The sequence below is a fragment of the Planococcus citri genome, chromosome 3, assembly GCF_950023065.1.
Source record: "Planococcus citri chromosome 3, ihPlaCitr1.1, whole genome shotgun sequence".
Taxonomy (NCBI): Eukaryota; Metazoa; Arthropoda; class Insecta; order Hemiptera; family Pseudococcidae; genus Planococcus; species Planococcus citri.
In genome coordinates, this window is record NC_088679.1 from 81,969,554 (window position 1) to 81,995,943 (window position 26,390).

Here is a 26,390-nt window from a genome sequence, read left to right on the forward strand (position 1 = left end):
TTTTCAATTTCTTATTGGAGGAAGTTATCATAATTCAAGTGGCATTTATCGAGTGTTTGGTAGAGATTGGTGGTATTTTTTGTCAGGTTTTCGGGATCCGAATCCTCCGAATCTATTGCCAGTATTGCCCTTTGTACGAACGATTCGAGAGGACATCTGAAAGAACAACATTTTAAACATCCTATCGAAATTTTGTCGGATATTTTTTCGAGTTGTCCAAGTTGAGTTTTCGCAGAGGCATTTCTCATCAATTAAAAATATGTCCATTGAATAACTTTCACAATCAATAATACAGACGTGCATTTTCTTACACGAACATCCTATTTCGAACTACATAGAATGAGAAAAAATGAATACACATCGATGAGATATAAAAATAATTTAATCATACCCATTTATAATAAAAGCTCATTATTGGTCGACTACATCGGAGTCATTTGATAATAAACAATAACTAAAACACGACTCGCTATCGATTTGACTACCGCAGAAAAAAACGCCTTGTTTCTAAAACCAACTTGACTGCACTTCTCGTACTTGTAGTATAAAACAAAGTAATTAAATCGATTCGGCAGGTCGTTCGCATTCCAACGCTTATTTTTCAGACCGGCAATAACAAAAAATTATCGTAATATGTAAAATTAAAATCACAAACGCCGCTGCAGTATGAAGTTACCTAGCGAAATGAAAATCGTGCCAAGTACCCGTTACTTTTTTTTAAAAAAATAAATAAATAAATAATGATAAATTTCAATCGTTATCGTAATACATTTAAATTAAAAATACGATCGCTCGTCTTTTGAAAACGAAGAAAGAAAAAAAAATGGCTACTATCACAAAATCGACATTTCACAACATTAAATATTATAAAATGGAACTGTCAACAGAAATACCGAATTATACTCGTAATATGTATGTAAACAGCGCTGTTGTTAATTTGATACAATATTTAAAAAAAAAAAAAATCCATCTTCAAGATCTCGTATAAATATGTCTGCAGGTTACAACAATGAACCATACAAGTACTAATTAGGGACGTAGGCTATTGTGGTATGCCAAATAATTACTCGATTTTAAATCTTATATAATTAATAATACTCGAAAATTATAGTCTCGAAATCAGGGAAATATGTAATACGAAAAATTTTATACGATACGTATTACGAAGAATATCATTTCGTTCGTCATCGGTCTTTTTTTTCTTCTTCTCTCATCATAAATCATGGTAAAATCGTTTGAAGCAAAATACATACCTATCTAAATACTTTGGTCAAGGTACCTCTACCTATATTTGGTACCAGCGCAATAAGGTACAGTCACGTTCGCGTATTTAAAACGAACGTGATACATATTTTATTATTGTAGTTGAGTTGGACGAAAAGATATTCTTCGTAAACCGGAGAAGCTTCAAAAACATACTATGTACTACAACGCACGTGAACGTAATTCATGTGAAAAACAAAAAACAAAAAACTCCATTTAACTCGAATTTCCTACATGCATCATTAAGTCGCGATTCAATAACTCCGGTGAAAATAAATGAACGGAAAAAAATGCGTAAGGTACATCAACGTGATTTAAAAATAATACATAAAAAATTAAAATCAGTAACAGAAAAAACTTAAAGATAAATATACGTAATTTTTATAGTTTTTTTTCACGTTTTCTCTCCCTAAATTTTCGTACAATGAAAAATTCGCGTCGTATAAAAAAATTACGTAAATAATACCGAAAAGCAATCTTAAACGTATACGAAATTTAAATAAAAAAAGAAGAAAAAGTAATACGAAAAAGAAAACAAAATATGAGAGAAAAAATGATAATCTAATTAATAATGGAAATTTGTTTAATTTTTTTCAATGATGATTATTATTCAGATAGAATGGCGTTTATGTCATGAAACTTTGTTTAGTCTCCGATTACACGTTAACAGCGTTTCCAAGTACGTTAACTGTACGGGTTTATGCAAACGCAAATGTTTCAGAGCATCCTCGACGGTGAACCATTTTCTCTGACGACCTGTAAAACGTACAAAAATATACAAAATTTAGTAATCGATTCGTTTTACTTTTGAAACAATAATTCAAGTTATATCGAATAACGTGACACGAAACGTGAACGAATACGAAAATACACTGCTGTCTGAAATTCTACTTGAAACAACGATTACTTCTGGAAGTGGAGTAGATACGAGTATACTGTATAAGCTCAAAGCGAACCAACCTAGCTTCGGTGACCGATAGTGTTTTTTTTTCTTTAAAAACAAATTTTCAAGTATTTATAGAAGAATTTTGACACAAAAATGAAAAATGTATTAGACGAATTGATTTTTTTCTTCGGAATTCCGAGTAGGAGGGAACTGAAAAGCTCCCGACACGACTCAACTTCAGACTGAAGGGAAGATCAAAATATTGAAAATTATATTCTCATGAAATCCAACAACTTCGATAACGTGTGCAATTTTTGGTCTATTTAATATTTCGGAAAATCCAATATCAGCTGTTGCGAGGGTTCCGAATTCTTCGATTGGACAGCTAAAATTTCTTTCTGAGAAACCCTACGAGTCCCCCCCCCCCCACTCTTCCTATTATATAAAAAATAATCAAAATCAACGATTGTGGGGTCGAACAGTTCCTGTGTGAAAACAAAATTTACTCGAATAACATCATTGCATCTAAAGTCACGTGTTCCAAGAAAAAAACAAAATACAAAACAAAATTAATACAAACACATTCGACCGTTGATCTTTTATCATTCGAATGAAAGAGTGTTCAAATAAATACGAATGAAATATTCGAATTATCGAATACCAATACCTATTTGCACAACACTAATTCATTCGCGAAAAATAGCTTTTTTTCGATACGCATTCGTTATAGTACTTTGGTAAACAGCAGGTGAGAACGGAGAAGAGGAGACGAGGCGAGCAACGGACGGGACGCTCGAAAAACATACGTTAGGTATTAAAAAAATTGACGATAATTCGACGTTTCGACATTTACACGATTAATGTTATCGTATAAGGGGGAATAATGAAAGAAAGAAACCGCCATCGACGTAAATCATTTTTAAATTTCGATCGACCTTGACGAAGAAGCGAGCATTTGCCATTCGAGCTAGGCAAAGGTATTCGCATGTGTTCTGTAAACCAGCATTATCAAGTGACAATAATAGCCTAATATAGGTAGAGGTACATGAAAAGCTTGCTAACTATACGCCCACACAACGTACATGGACACGCTACTACCAATGCCACACACGAGGATGTAGCTCAAGTTCAAAGGCCTCCTTTTGGAGAAATGTCTTTAATTATGGCAGACTTTTCGCGATTTTTCCGACAACTTTTTTCGCATTTTTCCAGATCGCTCCAGATATTAACTACACATCGAATGGAGGACAGAGAAAAGGGTTGAATTTTTTTCAATTTTTTCCACAGAAAAGCTCAAATCAAAGTAAAAGTATGCCAATAGGCTGGACACCAGACCAGAAGACCTCCCATTACGATTCAATAAGTGTTTCGATTTCGGACAGTAATGATGTAGGTACTCGTAGATAGGAAAATATTGTACTCGTAAAAAGAACACTAACAAACATAGGTAGGTACCTACCTACTTTATACACGTAGGTGAAAATGAAAAACACTTATACCTATGTAGAATACAGGCAATATTCTTACGCGATGATTCGGCGATTTAAAAAATTTCCTCTAACCTTGACGAGGAGCGAGCATGGGCGGCGCGATATTCAAAAGCTTTGCTTTGTTCGTGAAAGTCATCGCGTTATTAAAGCAATGAAAAATGACACCAAAGTCGAGTTACTAAGGCTAACAAAAATTTGGCTCGACTAATTCGATCGAACTAGGTACTCGGTGCGCTGCGATTTTGCCTTAAACTGTTACCTAACATGTCGTACTATGTACCTACACTTATAGCCAACCACTGCTTCAAGTGCAATTGCCTCAGCATTTTGGGCTCCCTCGCAACAAGCGGCAGCGCCACGCCATTTACCGACGATCAAAGCTATTCGCGAATTTTAATGTAAAAGACGAATGAATTATTATCGAGACTTTGCATATTTTTGAAATACACAGTACCTAATTCACTTTCTCAAGTTTTAAAACACCATAATATTCGTGTTTGAAGTTTTATGAAACGCAAAACGCCAAAAAATTAATAAATTCGGCTTATCAATATTCAAACTGTAACGCGAACTTGGATTTTAATCCAATCCATGGTATCAGTTGAGTTTAGAGCAGGGATGAACAAACCTTGAAATAAAACTTCGGCATTTGGCTTTGAGCTTTGTGGAATTTCTGTATCAGAGGGACTGCTAGATTAAATTGAATTCATAATATTAATAATTAATAAAACTAGTGATATTGGAGAGCATTCATTATTTACGATTAATTTCTCTTTCTTTTCTCGTTGCTTCTGAATTCAGAGAATTCAAATTTACAAAAAAGCCTGTAATATTCTGGCTAGATTTCAGCAGTTTCATCCACTAACTTTAATCGCTCACTAATCGGTTCAATTTATTCATCCCCTAATTCAATTAGAACTCTAAATCAAAATATTTACTCATGCTTTCAAAACTCATTAAGCGTTGTAAATTTAAACTCAAACACTTACCCACGATTCTCGAGTCAATTAATGAACAGTAAAAATTTATAGCTGTGGGCTCTTCGATTCCCACAGCCACCCCTAATTCACACGATAATTCAGAGCTCATAAAAGTCAAATTTGAAACCTTTATGGCTCTGGGCTCACATTTAAGCCTCGCGCTCGCGACCATTTTCAATATGATAAAAAACTGAAATTTGAATAATGTTAATATTTCTCATAATAAAATGATGAGACTTTTGTACAAGAGCTAATGAGCTCTAAGTACTTTTTAAACCCCTTTAAAATTAATTACAAGTACATTCAAAACATTGACATGACATTTACAACTTTTTTATCACTTACTAATTATTCAGAATTGTAATGATTTTTCATTTGTTGCGCGCACACACCCTCCAAATTGCAATTTTACAATGTTGTAAATGTCACTCGCATTTTGATTCTTTCCCAAAATAAATTTAAATCAAATTGTCTTAAAAATTTGCCCAATTTGAAGCCCTCCCTCTCAAAATAAACCAAATTTTATTATAAATACAATACAATTACATAGGGTGAGTTTACAAATCCTCAATTGTTTTCAGACTGCCAAAATAGATACTTCGAGTTCTGTTTAATGGTTTGTTTCTCAACTACTGAATTTTTAAGTTCTTACTTATCAAATTTTCAAGTTCACAGTTTTTATTTATTTTGTTCACTAATTTTCAAGCATCATTTTTTTGGAGATTTATTGAATTTATTCGCAAATCAATTTATTGGTCAATTATTTTTACTCTAGAGTCAACAAATGTTTTTTATCATGCATTTTATAATTTTTCACAAGACCATTCAAGAATTCCGATTTTTGATTTGCGAATCCATTTAGGGCACCAGACATTTCCTGTCTAATTTTACTACAGTAAGTCCCGCTTATTAGAATCGATTTGGAACCAGGTATGTTTGATTCTATAAACTGGAGTATTCTATAAAGCGGAAGGATAAAAATGCAAAATTCCAAATTATGTTGAGATTTCATCACTTTTTGATGTATTTTGAAGTTCTAATACTTTTTCAGTTTTTTTAGTTATGTTTAGCCTTTTAATATGTTTTGAGCACTTTTTTGTACGATTTTTATAAAATTTAAAAAAAATTCCATCATATTATACCAATTATCACCAATTTAAAATATTTATATTCACATTTTTATGTCATTTTCACATGTTTTCATGTAATTTTTGTTCAATTTTGCCAAAATTCATGGTTTTTTCCCATTTATGAAGATTTTTCAATTCTATTAACCAAATGAAATGTTCTTTTTATTCCAATAAACGGAAAAATTTGCATGTAAGAAGATACAAATGTTCTGTCCCAGCACATTCCATTCCATTAACCGAATTATTCTATTATCCGCGATTCTAATAAGCGGGACTTACTGTAGTTCAATTTATTTAACATTGGTAAGTCTTATTTTTGGAGTTTTATGTATTTATTTAAAATTTAGTTTAATAAGTTTTTCCTTACTTCACCTAAACCTTAATTTCATTTTTTTTTTCAGGGCTGTTAATATGAAACATAACAAAATGAAAGACACAAAACAAAATGGTAATTTTCTCCTCTGGACACGAAACGAAACGAATCAAAAAAATTACACGAAACACAACATTATAACAAAACGAATCAGTTCTGTTTCTTCAATTTTTGGATTTTCATGGCAAGTTTTTTTTTTGTAAATTTTGACCAAATTTTGTCAAATTCACTCAAATTTTATCCATTTAGAGCCTTTAGGCGGGTTTTCTTCTGCATTGCGTTACCTTAATGCCAAATCCGAGTATGCCCATACAAAAAAAGTATGATTTTACGCATCACTGATAAGGTTCGGATATGCTCGGAAGGGTTCGTTGAGTTCTGATTGAACATTGGTCAGCTTCGTGCATCTTTGGTGGAGCATTTCAACTGTACTCGAGATACAAATTTTTCAATTCAGGGCTTCCCAGAGTCTTATCAGCAGGGCTCGGATATTCTTTCCCTAAAAAACCCAAAATATGCGCTTAAATATTCCCTAAAAAAGGCCAAAATATGCTCTAAAAAGTAAAAATATTCCCTAACGATATGGGAATTGTTTTACAGGAAAAATCAATTCCTGTACAATTTTTCTAATCTTGTTGTGTGATACCAAGAATTCACGATCATGAATGCAAAACAGAGCATTTTAAAATCACAAAAAGGTAATTCTGATTCCATTATTAAAGGAATAAAAAACAAATGAAATGAACAAAAAAAAAATAAGAAGGTACAAGAGAGCTATTGCCAGTTTCACAAATTTTGAGGGGAAAAAATGAAAAATAGCCTAATACTAATTTTATGCAAAAATTTGAAATTGAGCAAAATATTCCCTAAAAATCGCTAAAAATGTAAAATATGCTCCAAAAACGCAAAATATTCCCTAAAAAATGCCAAAATATGCTTTTATATGCTTTTATGGAGAAATAATTATGCCAAAATATGCTCTAACGAATTAGGCTCATTTTACTTGAAATTTCATGAATCGTGGAGATAATTGAAAAATTCCCTATCCTCTATGCATACAAAAAATATGCTCTAGCATAAAAATCCGAGCCCTGCTTATCAGTGACGCAAAACGACAATTTTTTTTTTGGATGGACATACTCGGATTTGGCATTAAGTAAGGTAACGATTTACTACTAAAAATGTCCGCTTTTCTCACTTTTTTGGCTGGAAGGAAACGAAACAAAATGACACAAAATCGCAAGAAACAAAATGATACCACTTTTATAGAATGAAACAAAGCAGGATAACGAAACAATTTGGTTCAAAGAGCTCAACCAACATGAAACGATACATTTACATTTTGTGTCCAACAGCCCTCATTTTTTTACTTGTGTGAATAAGGATTTAAACATTTTCCAAATTCAACAGTAAATTTAGATTTTTATTTAATTAGATCTTTTATTATTTTTATCCAAAATTTTGTAAATTTATAGGGTACTTATCTAAAATTTATCAAATTAAATTTTTAAACTTAAACTCTCAAATTTTATTGAGTTCAATCTTGAGGAATATAACAAGCCTTTGAAGAGCCCCCCCTCCCTCCCAATGAAAATTTTGGCTAACTTTCGGCTTGGAAAAAATAAAACTTGCGAACTTTTAGCTTTTAGCTTAGTAGAAAAATCTGCCCGACTTTCGGCTTTCAGCAAGCTTTTCTTCCCCTGTTTAGAGCATCGCCAGGTCAAACTGGTGAATCAATGCTCCTTCATTCGCACTTATGAATAATGAATCGTTGATTCTTGAAAATGGGTCGAATCACTGTTTTCGAGCAGTTCTTCGTGATTCAAATTATATTCACGGTATCTAACGGATTTTTTTTTCTTGAAAAAAATCACTACTTTTTAATTACTTTATTCGACCAAATTTTCAGAACATAAAACAACTTCTAAAATCACGAATATGTACTATAAATAAAAGGAAATGTAGTCCGAATTCGATGCAGATATTACGCAATAGCAAAATCTAAATTCGAACTCGAGACGTTACTTTAGCGCTGAATTAGACTCCACAATAACTCATGTAATTGCATTATGGGAGAAAACCGTCAGCGCAATGACAATGCGTCAAAAATAAGCTATTCACATAATATTGATATGGGATCGACTCAAATTCGACTTCTAGAGCACTTTTTGCCAGCCAGTAGACTACAAATTTTAAAAACATTTTTCAAAAAAAAAAAAAAAAAAGAATAAAGAAAGATCCGATACGACTATTTATTTTTAGGGCCGAATTCATAGACGTTACTTAAGGGACACTTGGCTAAGTGGTGAATTTTGATTCAATTTTTCTCACGAACGAATAAAAATTTTATATTTTTAAAATGATAAATCAACACTTCGGAGTCCAATCTCTCAATTTATTCAAAAACAAAATTTCGAAAATTCGATCACGCCTGGAAAAATTGCTTCAAAATTCACCACTTAGCCAAGTGATCCCTAAGTAACGTCTATGAATATGGCCCTTAGAAATTCGTGGGCGGTCAAGTTCCACTTTCTCTCATTGAGGATTAGAAAATTGAAGTGGCTCGAGTTTTTTTCAATGAACAATGCCATTCTGATAGAAATAGATCAATTTCAAGAATTAAAATATAAAAAAAGAAAAATGAGTAGTTTTTTCACGATTTCTCGAATTGTCTGAGAACTGATGGTGAGGAGAGCGGGGGGGGGGAGGTCTTTCCGACACGACTCGATGACAAGTCGGTTGAATATTATAATTTTCTCCATAAAAACTATCAACTTTGGGGGGAATGGGAGCAAAAACCAAAAAAAAATTTTTTCACATGAGCCATTTTTTTCACAAAGCATACTCGTATTATACATCGAAGTAATATGAATAGAACACATAATACACGTGTGACGTATAATGTACACAATACACATGCATTTTTTCGCAAAATGATAAGCCGTGGCAAAAAAAAGCCATACATTAATCGTAAATAACTCAAGTACACGCGTGGTGCCTTCATTTCTTCGAATAACTCTTCTCTTGTTCCACCTTTTCTATGACGTATACCTAATTGGTGGTACATAAATTGAACAGTTTATTTATATAAACACGAGCAACGGTTTTGAAAACTTTCCTCTCGTCTCACTCTCTCTCTTTTTTTTTATTATCAATGCCCCGAAATTGCCCAGTCCAAAATATTGAATAAATTATCAAGTTACATCTATATTATCTATTCTCATTCTTCCCAGAGAAAAATGAAACCGAATAGGTACCTACCTACCTAACTAATAGAATTAAGTGAATTCGTGTCATATATTTTATAAACAAAACAGAGGGTTAAATTTTTCTGACAATGAGTGGATACTGGATATACTTAAGGTAATCGTGATCAGCATAGAAAGTTTGATACTGTAGCTGTAGCAATTTCATTAGATACATTGCATCTACGAGTAGCTGTGGCATTGAAAATATTCTATTCCGCTAACTATTTTTCTTTTTTTTTTCGATTAAATTTTTTTTTCTGCGTATTATAAAATTCATCAATTATGATAATAACCGCGTCATAATCTAGCAAATACGACAACCATTTAAAATACAAATACCTACGTATTCGTATTTACGACTACGATCCGGACTATTTAACAGCGATATAGTAAGTGTATTATATAGGTACGTAAACACAACAGGGTCTATGCACAATACTCGTACACATACACATACATACTCGTATACGTACATGTTCATGTAACATACATAGACATACATTATTATTTAGTACATATTACGTATAAGTGTGTGTGTTCAAGTTAGTATTTTAATTTCGGCTACGTAGCGGTAGCTATGTACTAGCTACAAGCTACAGCTAGGTAGGTAGAGGTACGTACAATATTTCACTATCGTCTCGATCTTAATTACGATGCCAATTGCCAAATAAATGCACACGTAAACATCAACAGACAAGATACCGATGATAACTTCTGAAAATGAAGCACGATGAGAGGTGAATGCGATCTATTCCTCTTCTCCCTTCCACGATTATTTTGATTTTGACTCGTTTTCCTCGAACGATTAAACGATTAATTTACGATTTCAATTAAACGAAATCGTGTTCGGCTAGCACGTGATAGATTATACGTAAGATTACAACAACGTATTTACATTTCCTGCATAAATTTACGTCGAGCCAACTTTGTACAAATTCGCCGTCTTTTTTTCGATCAGAAAACTACCCATCGAGTTTGACACGAAAATTGAACACACGTACGTTGTATGTACTTTCAAATCACACCAATGCCAATCGACTAGCAAATCATGAGAAACGTTTGATGAAATTTTAATTTTCCGCAAGCGATTATTTTATTCGAATATTTAAAGAGAGGGTCAGTGAAAATTATTTTTTTTTATAAATTTTTCAAACATTTCCAGGCAATATGGCGATGGCGTAGTAATTTGGATTTTCAAGTGTAATTATTATATGTACCAACATTTCGTTTAAAACACGCTTTTTTTGATGACTTTTTTTCTCGTTATTTGGCAATAAAAAAATAAGATTGGTTCTTTTCTATCAAAAAATAATGAATCATTTCGACATTTATGGAAAAATATTTTTTTGAATTTTTCTACAGCAATTTTGTATTTACTCGCACTCGTTAAAAATTATTTTCTCGAAAATATCAAAAAACATCGTAACAGTGTTTTGATATGTTGTTCTACATGAAAAGGATTTTTTTGAATTTTTTTCAGAATTTTCAATCATTGCTTTCATAGTTACTTTCAATTCAGTTACAGGTTTTTAAACCGATTTTTTTTCAAACCTTTTGTCTAATATGTACGACGTACGTATTTGATTTAAAAAATGTTTTGTAAATTTAAAGGGGGGGGGGTTTACCGGCACTACTTATTTATCACCGAGGAGGCTGACAATTTCATGGCGCGATTTTCTCAACTGAACTAACAAGGGAACCTCTTGAGGTGTCCGCCTCCGATTTGAACGGGACCGCGATTTTTGGAAAGAGCATAGTCTAAAACCCCCAAAACCAAATTTTCAGCTGCCCAAGTTCATTTTTCGATTTTTAGCGAATTTTTAAAAATCCAAAATTGACTATTTTGGTGATTTATGCTTTTTTTTTAAAAAGTACGTACTTGATCAGTAAAAATGTTCAAAATAAGTCCTAAAACCGATATTAACCCCCCAAATCCAAATTTCGCCATTTCCAGCCATTCTGGAGCCTCCAGCGCGATTTTTCAATTTCTCCAGAATTTTCAATTTGCTCTAGAAGGCGTGAATATGAAGTTGGCCAGCTAAAAATCGAGTTGTGTGTTATACTCGACCTGTTTAACGAATTTATCCACATTTGAGCCCATTCTGGAGGGGACACCTCAAGAGTGGGTTTTTGACCAGCTTTTATTCATAATAAAAATATCCAAAAATTTAAGGGAGGCCCAAGAAAGGCTGGTAATTGCGAAATTTGCTCTCGTGTGGTTAAATAATAACGAAATACAACGATTCGCGCAAATTTCAAACATTTTCTCACAAACGAGAAATTTTTGATTTTTGGATATTTTTATTTCGAAAAAAAGCTGGTCAAAAACCACTCTTGAGGTGTCCGCTCCAGAATCGGCTCAAATGTGGATAAATTCGTTAAAAAGGTCGAGTATAACACACAACTCGATTTTTAGCTGGCCAACTTCATATTCACGCCTTCTGGAGCAAATTGAAAATTCTGAAGAAACTGAAAAATCGCGCTGGAGGCTCCAGAATGGCTGGAAATGGCGAAATTCGCCTTCGTGAGGTTAGTTCATGACAAAATACTGCGATTCACGCAAATTTCAAAAATATTCTCACAAACGGGAAATTTTTGATTTTTTTGATTTTTTATTTGAAAAAAACTGGTCAAAAAACCACTTTTGAGGTGTCCCTTCCGAACCCGACTCAAATGTGGATAAACTTGTTAAACAGATTGAGTATAACACACAACTCGATTTTTAGCTGTCCAACTTCATATCCACGCCTTCTGGAGCAAATTCAAAATTCTGGAGAAATTGAAAAATCGCGCTGGACGCTCCAGGATGGCTGGAAATGGTTAAATTTGGATTTGGGGGGTTAATATCAGCTTTACGACTTATTTTGAACATTTTTACTGATCAGGTACGTACTTTTTTAAAAAAAGCATAAATCACCAAAATAGTCAATTTTGGATTTTCAAAAATTCGCCAAAAATCGAAAAATGAACTTGGGCAGCTGAAAATTTGGTTTTGTGGGTTTTAGACTATGCTCTTTCCAAAAATTGCGGTCCCGTTCAAATCGGAGGCGGACACCTCAAGAGGTTCCCTAGTGCTTTAGGAGGTGGGAGCCGAAAAGACGAAAAAAAATTCGTTTTATGTATGTATAAACAAGGTACACCATAATTATGACCAATTGACCACTTTATTCCACGTCTACAGGTACAACTACAAGGGTGCGTATAATGATGAACGATGCAAAATTAATATCGTATGCATCTGAATTTAGATGTTTTCAATATAAAAACAACGGAAGCGTTGGCGTCGTCTGAGTTGCTTGTTGAGTAGGACAGTTGTCTTTGTACACATAAACGTACAATTCATCAAAAATCAAACGGTGACGACGATAATAAACAAACGACTTCTACCGAAATTGTCAACAATGAAACATTTCCACCATAATTATACGTATACTCGTATGAAGTTGTACAAATATTTGCTTGAATATTCAACGACACTCGGCAAGAGCTGCCGGTCTTTCGTATGAATGTGCATAGTACGAGTACCTACATTAAAATATACTTACACGTATGTAATTCATACGTTACGTGTAGCAAGCAATCTACGTAGTGTACGTAGCACTTCTGTGTACAACCTCAAATCTGCCCCCTCCCCTCACGTAATTCTGCAATTAGCAGGACCAGGTACTCATTACCTGGAGGTACTACCTATACTGATCGTTTACTTTATAATTGCGTAGGCAGCACAAACGTCGAAAATGATGAATTTTCAGTCTTGAAAAATCTCAATATTGCGACAAGAATGTCACAGGATAGATTAGTAAGAAGGAACTCAGTATACATACGACTATGTACGAGTATGTGAATGAATACGCATAATGCTTTAGGTATGTAGTAGTAGGTACCAGGTACGAAGGTGGATAAGTACAGTCGTGAATAATCAAAGCGTACTACAATCGCTGAACCTGATATGAACGATAATAATTAGTACGAGGCACAAATTCACTGTGCTTGATCGGTGACAAAAAACGCGACAGTTAAGGCATTATCGGATACAGACAGACTGACAATCGATAAATGTAATTTTATAAAGAAAAACAACTAGCTATCGACTAAATGTCGATTCACCAACTTCATTTATACGAAATTTCCACAACCTTATCTCAAAAAAAAAAAACTTTCGTAGTAGCAACGATGCCACAAGGCACAACAAGATGAACGTTAGCTTTACATGTAGATTAACATTCACGTAACGTGTCACATCACAACAATATAAACAAATTACCAACAGTACTTCTTGTCCAGATTTAAAAAAAAAACAACATACCTATTCTAATGGAGTCTTCCCATTCGGGCAATTCTTCGGTGACAACCATAACGAAAACCTCCGTACGATGTTTCCTTTCGATATTCTGTAAAACAAACAAATGCAATCCGACGTGAATACACAAAAAATGCGTAAGGTAAAAAAAATGCTCGAGTCGAATTTACGAGTAAATGTGTCATGGAATGGTGAACGGATACTAGGGCCTAAAAAATTGCATTCGACTTTTCTGCCGTCGAGTCGAGTCGAGTCGACAGAAAAATCGTAACTTTTCGAAAAAATGATTTTCATCCCTTTTTACCATTCCTTGACACAGATCCATAATAATTATTATACGAGTAGGTAATTAAAGAAATGTTGAAATTTGGTTGGTTTTTTCAATTTCAAGGATAAACGATTTGTTTCAGTGCGCCAACAGCAATAATAATTTTAAAATCACACACGACTCTGAGCTGAGAACCCGCTGCAGTCGCATTAGAATCATAAACTGCAATTTTACATCATTTCTAAAATTCTGTCACTTCAGGGAGCTTCCATAATTCCACAACTTGGAGTTAAGAGATAGGCAGGGGTACACGACTACACGTGTTATACCTAAATCAGACGATATTGTCATAAAACTTTGATTGATAAAACAAAGTTGAAACATTACCAGCGCCACGTCGTCGCTAGTACAAAGTTCGTACTTCTTAATACAACCAAATCGACTGATTTCTTAGTTACAAAGCTAGGTAATTAGTGTGTAGATAACTTACTCGTAGATCAGATAGCTATCAAACATAAGCACTACCTAATACCGAATGATACATAAATGTACTACATAGAATAATGTAAGTACAAGGGCATTGGGCAATTACAGCGAACAAACGTTGATATTACAAAAAATACTCGGAGCACGGACGATTCATTAATTTTTTGAAATTTTGGATTCATATCGCAATTCAAAATACTCGATGATAAATTTGTTTCTCAAAAAACCCTCCATATCACAATTTTCAGCTGCTGAAGTCGATTTTCCAATTTTGGCGAATTTTTGAAATTTTTGTCCGACATGTACCTTACCTACCTAATGCTGTCATATCTCCCCCCCTCTCCAACTCCCCCCCCCCCCATATGAACGTCATCAGTTCGATTTTCGATGAAAAAGAGCATGTTCGATACCTCATCTTCGTTTTTGTAAAATATTAGCCACTTTAGTTTGAAAATGGGTCTACAAACAAAACTACGAAGCTATTTCGAACGCAATATCGAAAACGTACCTAAAGGAGAACAAAATTCACGCAAATAGGTCATCGTTCCTATCACTATGGCAAATAATACCGCTTAGAGAAAAGCGCGACATTTTCTCGCGTTAATCGCAAAATAAAGATTAGAACAGCTTGGAAAATTATTCAGCCATTTAATCTAAGATAGGTAGGTATAGGTACGTATATATTGTACTTTTTAGCTACAGCATCGCACTAATTATACAAAAGCTGAGCTCAAAATCAAAATTTCCCAACGTGCGAATCGTACTATTTAAAATTACATTTCTTTTTTCAATGAAATAAGTAAATAAGGAATGAAAAATGAAACAGCATCGAAATGATGGACAATAATTATACAAATATCAGGGAATCTTGACCAAATACCAAATTCAGCGCAGAAGTTCATCTCGAGTTGAAATTGACTCGGGAAAATTTATAGTTTCAGAAGTGCTCCTGGAGGGGAGATATGGGTTCTCAAAGTGGGGGAGATTTTGGAAAAAATTCAGATTTAAAAAATATTTTCTTCCAAATTTTTTTAAAATAAGTTTTAAGTAATTTTTAAAACCGAGGACACATTTTGGAATATGTGATGCCAACTTTTTGATCTACATATACAAGAATATTATTTAGATATTATTGTAAATTAGAAAGAAAAAAACAAATTTTACACGTACAGGTATCATCAGCAACGATAATAACAAACTACACTAAAATTACGTTACCTTACGCGCCAGCCAAACATACTAATTCAAATTCAAAATGGTAGGTATACGGAGAGGTACTGCAGTAGGTATAAAATAATAAACAAAACCAGGCAGCAAAATATAGAACGATACTTACTCGTACCTCAAAGATGCCTAAGAATCGATCTAATTTCCCGGTCACGCCGGCTTCTTCGGCTACTTCTCTTACTGCGGTGACACTCGAGTCTTCCTCAGGTTCGACTCCACCTCCTGGAAATATCCACTGATCGGGTCGCTTCGACGAAGTTACCATCAATACCTGAAACACGAACAGAAAACAACGTAGAGGTAAAAAATATGTAGGTAGTAGGTACATACATTATACAATTGTACATTATTACTCATGTTTCAAATTCAAATACTCGTTGACCGTCTATCGCAGTTTAATGACTTGAGAATTTCGAGTCAATAATAATAATAGGCAAGTGTGCGCTTAAAAAAACACGAGCAAAACTTTATATGTATACCTATTAGTCTGGGAAAGTTGGCAGTAAGCAACGACATAATTGTCAGCAGAAATTTTATTGTTCGAAGTTGTTTATACGTAGTAAGATCCATAGAAGCAAAACAAAACAATAATTACCCTACCCGACCGCGCTTGCGTTCTCCCCCAGTGTGGATCTCACTCAACCCGACCCCGTGGCGTCTTTAAATCACAAAATAGGCAACCAGTCGTAATGACGTTTTTTGTTCGTCTCGAGTACGTATATGGCACAATCTACAGTTGAATTCTGGCAGACGATTTCTGGAACACTCTGTACAATGTAGATGCTCGATGTGATGTTAGAAGAGATGTGCATATGTAATGTACCTACATTTTTTCGAGTTCGCATCGAAATTCTTTTAAGGATAAGGCAGCCATCTTTTAGGTATGTCACGTTTCCCATTTTAGGAGTATATTATGAAGTTGAACTGATCCATGGGCGCTGAGGTGAACATAGTAAAATCTCAGTTCCTCCCAAATACCAAAATGAAATTTTGAGTAAACCTCAATTTTTTGAAAAAATCTACTTAAGGAGTATTCCTATAAGTATAATGAAATTTTTCAATTTTCATCCGATCAGATTTTCCTCGGGTCTCGAAAGGTTAAGAATCTCGATTGTGGGTATTATTCGTAACATTTTTGAGAAACCTTGAAGACGATTTGTAATCTTACAAGGGAACTACCTGAACCGGCAGAAACGAAAATGAACGAATCCAAGCTAGATCGAAAGGGGACCATCTCAGGACCCCAAATCCAAAATTTCAAGTGCTGAAGTTGATTTCTCGATTTTTGGTGAATTTTTGAAAATTGAAAAATTCAAAAAATTATCAAATACTTAATACCAAAAATAGAAAATATTGATGAAAATTGGAATTTTCTCGGGAAGTGGTTCAGATGGCGTCCCTAACTCATTTACAACTATCGAAATTCGTCAAACCCCAATTCCAGTCATTCTGGAGCCTACAGCGATTTTTTATCATTTCTCCAGAAACTTGAAATTGCTCTGGAAAGGCTAAAAATCAACTTCAGCACAAATAACTTTACTTGGGGCCTATGTGGGTTGCCTGTGACCAATTTTTGCGGTTGTCGCAAAAATCGGCGTCTGCCGGTTCAAATGTGTATTTTTGCCCATTGGAAAAAATGCCAAAATTTGAAAATGTTAAATATTCCATCTTTTGTGATGCTACCTATCCGAAATCGAGCTCCGACCTATTTTCGACGTTCCGAATAGGTAAACCTCCCATTTCGACCATTTTGCAGCCTCCAGCGATTTTTTTATCATTTCTCCAGAAACTTGAAATTGCTCTGGAACGGCTAAAAATCAACTTCAGCACAAATAACTTCATTTGGGGCCTATGCGGGTTGCCTTTAACCAATTTTTGCGGTTGTCACAAAAATCGGCGTCTGCCGGTTCAGATGTGTATTTTTGCCCATTGACTAGTGCAATGAATAAACCACAAAATTTGAAAACATTTAATATTCCATCTTTTGTGATGCTACATATCCTGATTCAAGCCCCAACATGTGGTTTTTTCAAAAGAAAGTAGGTAGATACATATGTGCCTACTTGGTACCGCACATGTATGTACAAGTCAATGGGCTAAATACACATCTGAACCGGCAGACGCCGATTTATGTGACAACCGCAAAAATTGGTTAAAGGCAACCCACATAGGCCCCAAATAAAGTTATTTGTGCTGAAGTTGATTTTTAGCCTTTCCAGAGCAATTTCAAGTTTCTGGAGAAATGATAAAAAATCGCTGGAGGCTCCAGAATGACTGGAATTGGGGTTTGACGAATTTCGATAGTTGTAAATGAGTTAGGGACGCCATCTGAACCACTTCCCGATAAAATTCCAATTTTCATTAATATTTTCTATTTTTGGTATTAAGTATTTGATAATTTTTTGAATTTTTCAATTTTCAAAAATTCACCAAAAATCGAGAAATCAACTTCAGCACTTGAAATTTTGGATTTGGGGTCCTGAGATGGTCCCCTTTCGATCTTGCTTGGATTCGTTCATTTTCGTTTCTGCCGGTTCAGGTAGTTCCCTTGTTAGGCATTTTCAAATTCAAATGAATACATTTATTATGAATGTAAAGCTTGCTCAAAGAGCATAGTACTGGCGAGTAAATACATATTGATTCCTAGTTTAAAATTCGTTGAAATTTCCAGGAATATTCGTCCATAAAATATGATTATGAATATGTACCAGAATGACTGTTATTTTATTGTCTATGTCACTGATGAGGAGTGATCAAGAAAAGCCCCCCCCCCCACTTCCAAAAAATCAACGAATATGAAGTGATATATTGTAGGCCTATACAGTTTTTCAGTGCCAGAGGCTCTTCGTTGTTTTACAATATGTTTATTTAACTGAACACTGAAACCCATGATGCAGCTGTATATTATTGTCAGGATATTATGGTTGGTAGGTAGGTAGGTAAGTAGGTGTGGAAAGATGTGTGAACAGAAATGCTTGGCGCCGCACCAGCTTGAAGATTCAGTCATCCGAACGTATATACGAGAAAGATGAGAGAAATTAAATGAACAGCAGTAATAGCACCTCCTCCCTACTTCGTCTATCCTCGTATTTTTTTATTATTTTATTTTATATTTTTTTCGTTTTCGGTTGTTAATACATTGCGCATACTACATTACATAGATAGATATTATGTATATGTACTGTGTTTGTTTTGTCATGCTTTTGATCATGCGACGAAAGATGCGAAGCGCAATCGCGCATTCGTACGTTTTATCATGACGAGTAGAGGTAAAACTACTAACTCTAAGACCGGATGACTCGTCTCCTAGTGCCAACCAATTGTTGAATACTTATTACTTACCTACTCGTATTTTTTAATTTTTTGGCCACTTCACTCTGTGTTGAGTATATCAGCTAGGGACAGAGTGTATTGTGTCACCTTGTCTTTGATCGGTAATTTATACGATGAAAACGTCACACAATTCTGATGATAGGAAGTGTTGGTTGTTTTTTAAATTTTCATTGTCGTAGCCGACACTTTTTTCTTTTTAATTTTCGGCCTTAATGCGATAATTAATATCGTCATTCGTCACAGTTGGAGAAAGTTGCGAAGGAAGCCGGAAAGTTTTTTTAAACAGTCCGAGTATATGCGAGGAAATTTCTAGAAGCGGAAAAATGTTTCGTAATAAAGTGCGAGTTGCTCTACACTTGCTCGTATGTATTTGAATTAGACAAATTGACAGTCATCGTATGTACGAAGAACAAAATTTTATTAGAGAAAAGTTGGGCGAATTTCTATTCTGCCCCTATTTCCTGTTTTCGTTTTGAGAAGTTGATAATTATTCGATTTAAAAACCAAACATTTCAGCTGCTCGAATAACTTGGGTAGCTGAAAGTTTGGCCATGGAGGTTTTAGATTTACAATGTTCTCTCCAAAAATCGAAATCTGTTCAAACCGGAGGCGGACACCTCGAGTGGTTGCTTTCATGCTTTGTCTTGAGAATTGAAAAAAAATTGATTTTGTGGCCTCCACCATTTTTTTTTCATTGTTGAGTAAAATTGGAACCTCAAAACCAAAATACAAATTTGTTAAATTTGAATTTATTATGTTTACATATGTAATGTACTCGAGTTTTTCGACTGACTCGATATGTGTAGAAGATGGAATGCTGGCTGAAATTGTGCAATTCCATTATGGTACAACATAAATCGAAGGAAAATCAGCACGTACCTATTCACTGGTTTGGGATAAAGATGAAGTGAACACCAGCGGCGGCGCTCGCTGTGGCTTCATCGTATGGAAGAAAAAACAGGGGCAAAGATCGATTGAAAGTGAGCACTATAGGCAGACAGGATAGATCGAATAAAGAAGGGTGGTGTGAAAACTGAAAAGGGATGGTGGCATGGCTGTTGTTGTTGCTTAACCTACAAGTGGGTGCGATGGTGGCGCGGGGGCGGGATACAGCTGTGTGGTGTTATGTAGGTACCTATTTGTGTATATTACACATCTTACCGCATTACCCATCTACGAGCATACAGTCTATACTACCTAGTGCGTTTGGCGTTTGGCGTTGGGCGAGTGAAGAAAGAGTTGGCCCGAAGAAAATTTAATCAACACGCGAGTGTGCGAATGCGAAAGCGAAGAAGCGAGAAAGCCGAGAGAGGTGAACGAATTTGCGACTGGCGCGAATGCGAAATTCGACGAGGAAAACTTAATATGTAATATTGGTGCGGTGACTGAGTAATCGGGGCGGATTTGAGGAATTGGCGGCGAGTTGAGGCAAAGGCCGGTCGCGTCGCGGCCGCCGCTCGAGCTCTGCTGGTGCTATGTGCTTGTGCTAGTTCGATGGCGCAAGACTAGTTGAAATGAGGGCAAACACACGTAGGAGCGTACACCTCCGCACCCAACGGCAGCGGCAGCCCAAAGCTTCGGGTTGTTACTCTTCCCACTGTTTTTCTTTTCCTTTACTTACTACCTACCTAGTACCTACCTACTCGTATATTCGAAGCAGTAAACGTAGTATTTTGGTGTTTTTGCACGTACTAGTATGTATGTGGATGTACATTGTACCATGTACATACTGTACACTTACACATCTCTGGACACAAGCTCCGGCTATGATTTTGCAATCGAGCATTTCCAGCCGATAGTGAGTAAAATTCGCCTCGGAGGGTGGTGAACTGGTGAACTGATGATCGACCAGGAGGACGACGCGACGCGGACGTTGTCCCGGATTGTGTGCACTGTGCAGCTCAAGCTGGGGTGCTACTTGGGTATAAATGGTATACGAGTACGAGTGTATTACTCGTATTACGAGTACGATTTCGAGTCGTTTTATCCGCACCATTCTCGAGCGTGCGATCAACTTTTGTTTTCGTAAAATTCTGTTGGTATTGTACCTCGTATTGCATGTGACCTTTCTTTCACGTAGCCAGCCGATAACCATAAACCATTTTCCTCTCCCTATCGTTTCGCAGCCGTAACTTTGACGCCATTGTGACTGTTGTAAATTTGACGCATGTTTAATAAAAAAATTAAAATACTCGTATACGAGACGAGTGAACGTGTAACCGATGGCACTTTTTCCACCAAAATTCCAGAATGAAATTTGATTCTATCTGGTAAACTTTCACATCTCAAAACATTTGAACTTTTGTGTACGAGCTTTTCGTGGAAAATGTTCAAAATTTATAGGCGCTTATTTTGGGATTTCATCGTTGATCCAATGTGAGCAGTAAGGTGAGATCTATATCTAGTATCTTACTTCGACCCAAAATCCCAAAATGAAATTTGATCCCAGTGAGTGACTGAGCTTTCATGCCAGCGATTCTTTCAATTTTTTATATACGTACCTCAGCTTTCTGTGAATATTTTTCGAAATTTATAGAATCTTATTTTTACAGAAAATAATTTTCCAAAATATACATTTAAAAAAAAATAAAAATCCCCACCGTCAATTTCTTCATTTTTGACCAAAAAATTTTTTAATTAGAAAATTATGGCACTCTCACATTCTGTAAGTGTCAGAACTTGAGTAGAAAATCATTTTTAATTTTTTTTTTCAAAATTTTGGATTTTGGCTTCAAAAGATTTTGACATACTACGTATATTATTGAAAATTTTCTGATTCTAAATCGAAAATCGGGATAGAAAAACTGCCCATTTTAAGATGACCTCCTTTTTTTTCTTTGAATCTGCTTATCGAAGTTATACTCCTTCCCATATACATATAAATAATGAAATTTTCCAATTTTCATCCGTCACATTCTTCTCAAAATCTCAATGAGTTAATACAGATACACGTATGGACAGTTGGGGCACATCAGCACAATAATATAAATGTAGGTACTTTAAGGTGTATGATTGCGAAGGCCCGAGAGTAGGACATACTGTAGGTAGGTACATGCGTCATTAATTACGTAATGAAATTCGAATATTGACCTTAGGACCTTGTAATGTTATAACTCGTGCATTTGGCAAATGATAATACCGATCTAACCTTGGCTGCATTTAAGTAGTCGCTGATACCAGACGTAGGTAAATATGTACGAACACAATACATACTACTTACACAAACACACAAAAATCAACGTTTTTATTGTACTTAACTGTACCTACCTAATCAATTGGATCAGATCTTTAAGCTGATGGATTGAATTTAAATTGATTTCAAGAATACTTGTACTACATACATAGTTGTACTTATTACACAAGTAAGCTGAGAATTGATGATTCAGACAAAAATTCATTTCAAAAATACCTACGTAGGTATAAGAAAAAATGCCCAATTCTTAAATTTCTAAAAAAAAAAAAAGTTATCAAAGTGGAAACATTTCTGCTCAGAATGCTTCAAATGACGATGAAACTCGACACTAGAAACAATATTGAAAAATGAAAAGGAAGCATAATTTTGATTAAAACTAAATGGAATGAGAAACCTGAGCATTTTTGTTGTACAGAGATTTATTTCCTAATAGAAATTTATTTCGGTTTTTTTGTTAAAATTCACGATACACGTATTTATATCGAAGTATCTCAGTGCGGCAGTCTGTTTCTATAATTTCTACAGTTTCCCAAAATGCTCAAATTTCACTAGTAAAAATATTTCGAAAAATTCATTTGAAACGGAAAAGAAGGAACACCGGTGATTTTACCTTCTTTCTATAGCCGAGCAAGGGGATATCCATTATCCACTGAAAACGTCTCACACCGATCTCGAACATTTTCCTTCAATATGTGGTTTATCCATTCATTCATCTCATTACTTTGTATCGCCTATTTGTTTACGTTAAAAATACACGTACGAGTATGTAGATGTATACCTAGTTGATTGGTCGGCATAGATTTCTTTCCCAGATCAAAATGCTGTCAAAAAGCAACGAAATGCCATTACTCACACGTGAAGCTCGCTTATCTCACATGTGCACATTCAACTTTGATATACGATACCGAATAGAAATTTAAAAAATAAAAATAAAATAATACAAATAATAATACATACACAATACACATCTACAACAAATTAGATATTATGCATCGTCTCGTACATATGCAGCAAACCAGCTCGTCATTTATCGAGAAAAAAAAGCAAAAAGAAAAAATATGTAAATTAGGTACATCTGGATGCATTTTTAATTTCAATTCCAGAGAATCGCATTTCAACGCGTATCAGACTCATTAAATCAGTTAATTTTTAACCGTCATGATTTTCCGGTACATATTATCTTGTATTATCATCATTTACGCGCATTCAACTGCGAAACAAACTGTAAAAATGTCGAAAGATCATAAAATAAAATATTGAAAAATTTCATGGTACGAATACGAATCAAGAAAAATTTGAATTTTTACATCCATGTTAGGGTTGATTGGATACGGATTCAAATCACGATTCAGATCAAAAATTCACGATTAGACGAGATTCATGATCCGTGATTCGAATCAGAATTGTTGCTAAAAGTTTACCTTACAAAAATTACATCAATTTTTTGAAATTTTTAGACACGTATTTTTGTATGCAAATTTGGTGAAATTTTCACAAACTCATACCAGTTTTGATCATTTTGATGTTTTTCAAATGTTTCTGTCATTTTCACTAAATTTCGCAACAAAAAAAATGCTGCACTTTATTATAGTTTTTTGCAACTTTAACGTTTTAAAATAAATTTCTATGCATTTTTTAAATATTTCAGTTACGTTTTACGCAATTTTCTCTGAATTATTCCCAATATTTTTGAAATATTATAAGTGGTTGGTAATTTTTAATGATTTAAATGTTCTAAATTTGATGACCCTACCGAAGTTGACTCAGTTTTTGAAAATTTCATAAATCTAATTCACTATGTAGTTAGTCAGTCATTCATTCATTAGCTTGACTTTAACTTTAAAATTTTGGAAAACTGCAAACAAAATTCTGGTACAGCGAAATTTGATCTCCAAAGTTGACAAAAGTTCGGAATTCTTCGAAATTTTTGAAATTTCTCTATTTGAAAATTCAATTTAAACATAACGAGATAGATACGATTACGTACTACCGAGATCATTTTTCATGCTTTTTTGGCTGTTGATTTTTAAAAATTGAATTTAAAAAAAAGAAAAAAAAGAATAAGTAGGTAGGTACCTACATATGTTTTTTTGCCCAATGAAGCGATGGCGAAAGCTCTTGAAAATTTACAATTTGTGAAGCGCAAACAAACACTTTTAAAATAAAAATGGTTTAAAAACGAGAGGAAGCAAAAATTAAGCGGAAAATTTTCAATCAAACTCGAAAGAATCTAATCTCGATGGCGCGTATCAGACTCATTAAATCAGTTAATTTTTGACCGTCATACAATTTTCCGGTAGTCATTTTATATCATCATCATTTACGCGTCTTCTGTTACGAAACAAACTGCCAAAATGTCGAAAGTCTTATATATACATATAATAAGATATGATAACGAAATGAAAAATGTACAGTTTTTCATAACAAGTACAACATAAGATGAATGGGTTTCCAAGGTAGGAAAACGCAAAATTTCAATTTGTTGCAACAATTTTCTTCCTCGATAGATTCGAGTTAAGAAAGCACGAAAACTGGCTGCAAAATCAACCGTCCCCTTTTCGACAAGAGGTCAAATGAGGTCAGAAAGTGCGGAAATCTTTGAAATGCATCACCGATTACCAGCGTCAAGTTTCAATTTCCCAAGTCAAGGGGAGGGAAGGGGTAAACAATCGAAATGGCAAGAAAACGCAAGTTTTTCTCTCATAAAATGAAATGAGAAGACTGCTGAAAAAACAGTAGTGATCAGGAATTTTTTCCATTCGAAACTTACTAAAACTGAGTAAACAAGTACAAAAATTTTCAATCAAAAAATGAGATTCGCTCGCAGGTTCTCATCATTTGAACTATGAACTGTACCTACTGCTAAAAAAATACCACACATATATACAAGTAGCTACTTATAGCAAATGCAAAATGTCTTCGAATTTCAATTCGTCATTCAATCCTGTAAATAGTACATATTCATTTTTTCACAAATGCAAACGATTTTTCGACGCGTATCAGACTCATTAAATCAGTTAATTTTCAACCGTCAAAGAATTTTCCGGTACTCTTTTGTGGTATCATCATTTACGCGTTATTCAACAAAAAAAAAAAAAAAAGGTCGAAATAATAGTCAGAGATGAACAATATTATAGATATCAATAACGAAAATAGATCCATTTTCAGTTTGTTTTTTGCCTCTTTTTTTTTCAACAATAACTATCTAGTTTTTTTTAAAAAAAACCAATCAACTTGAAAAACATACTCGTACAACGTTATCAACACACCAAAATAAATAAAATTGCATCTAAGAATGCACATTGTGTTAAAATACTCAACTACATATATACTGGTTTTACAATTAATTTATTTCACGGTGAAATAAAAAGGGTTAGCAGCGGGGATGTCGTAATAACAACGATGATCATTCGAGATTCTAAATTTATCCAACACATTACATTATTATTAGATCAATTTGTACGAATATAGACAGAGAGACACGTTTATAGTTATTCTCATACAGATAAATTATCTTCTTTGTCAACTCTTTTACACTGCTAAAAAGGAAGGAGTGTCCGCCACGTATATAGAGGTAATTAGCGATCATTTTTCAAGCGCATAATAAATTTTTTCGTCTCGAGAATAACACACGCCATACAGGGATGGGACAATGGGAGTCGATCGAGGCGACGTCTCAACGATAACGATAATGAATCGTGTCAACAGGTCGTGTTTACCGAAACAATAATATTGTATTTTTTTTTTTATTTCATGATTCGGTAAATTTATACTTAAATACGTCTCGTCGGCGCTTTATTTAGACACAAATATACGCTCATTTCTCTCGTCAGCCATTCAACGCCTAAATTTTTCAATTTAACGCCCGCCGATGCTTTCTTTGCACTTGGACGCCAATTCTTACTCGTTAAAAGTATAAAAAGTGCAGACGTACCTTTAAATTATTATTACTTTTATTATCTTACACCAAAGTGCACGGTCAAAGACAACAAAGAAATTCACTCGCAGCGAGAATTCTTTCGCGATAAATAATTACATTAAAATAAATTTCTTTTCTTCTCTCTATTCTCTATGCATTTACTCCTCATTGAAACTGCACCACGCCGCGCGCCGCTGCCAAGAAAACAGCGAACTATGAATTTTGAAAAATGTTCATTACTCGTATTTGTTTCATGTCAATTCTGGTCGAATGAGTATAATGAGGATTGAGGAG

The 26,390-nt window shown here is 34.4% G+C and overlaps 1 protein-coding gene across 2 annotated transcripts in view; it reads right to left on the bottom strand.

The window, feature by feature from the left end:
- Positions 1-364: 364 nt before the first annotated feature.
- The window catches only part of Aps (diphosphoinositol polyphosphate phosphohydrolase 1 Aps), a 33,260-nt gene continuing 7,234 nt past the window's right edge, over positions 365-26,390 (bottom strand). The window contains exons 2-4 of one of the 2 annotated variants that reach the window (XM_065356037.1): positions 15,767-15,922; positions 13,677-13,761; positions 365-2,019 (exon numbers count right to left, since the gene is read on the bottom strand). In XM_065356037.1, coding sequence (XP_065212109.1) covers positions 1,895-2,019; positions 13,677-13,761; positions 15,767-15,922 — 366 coding nt within the window. In that variant the 3' untranslated portion in view covers positions 365-1,894. Of the gene's footprint in view, positions 2,020-13,676; positions 13,762-15,760; positions 15,923-26,390 lie in introns of both variants that reach the window. The other variant, XM_065356036.1, reaches the window with a different exon arrangement.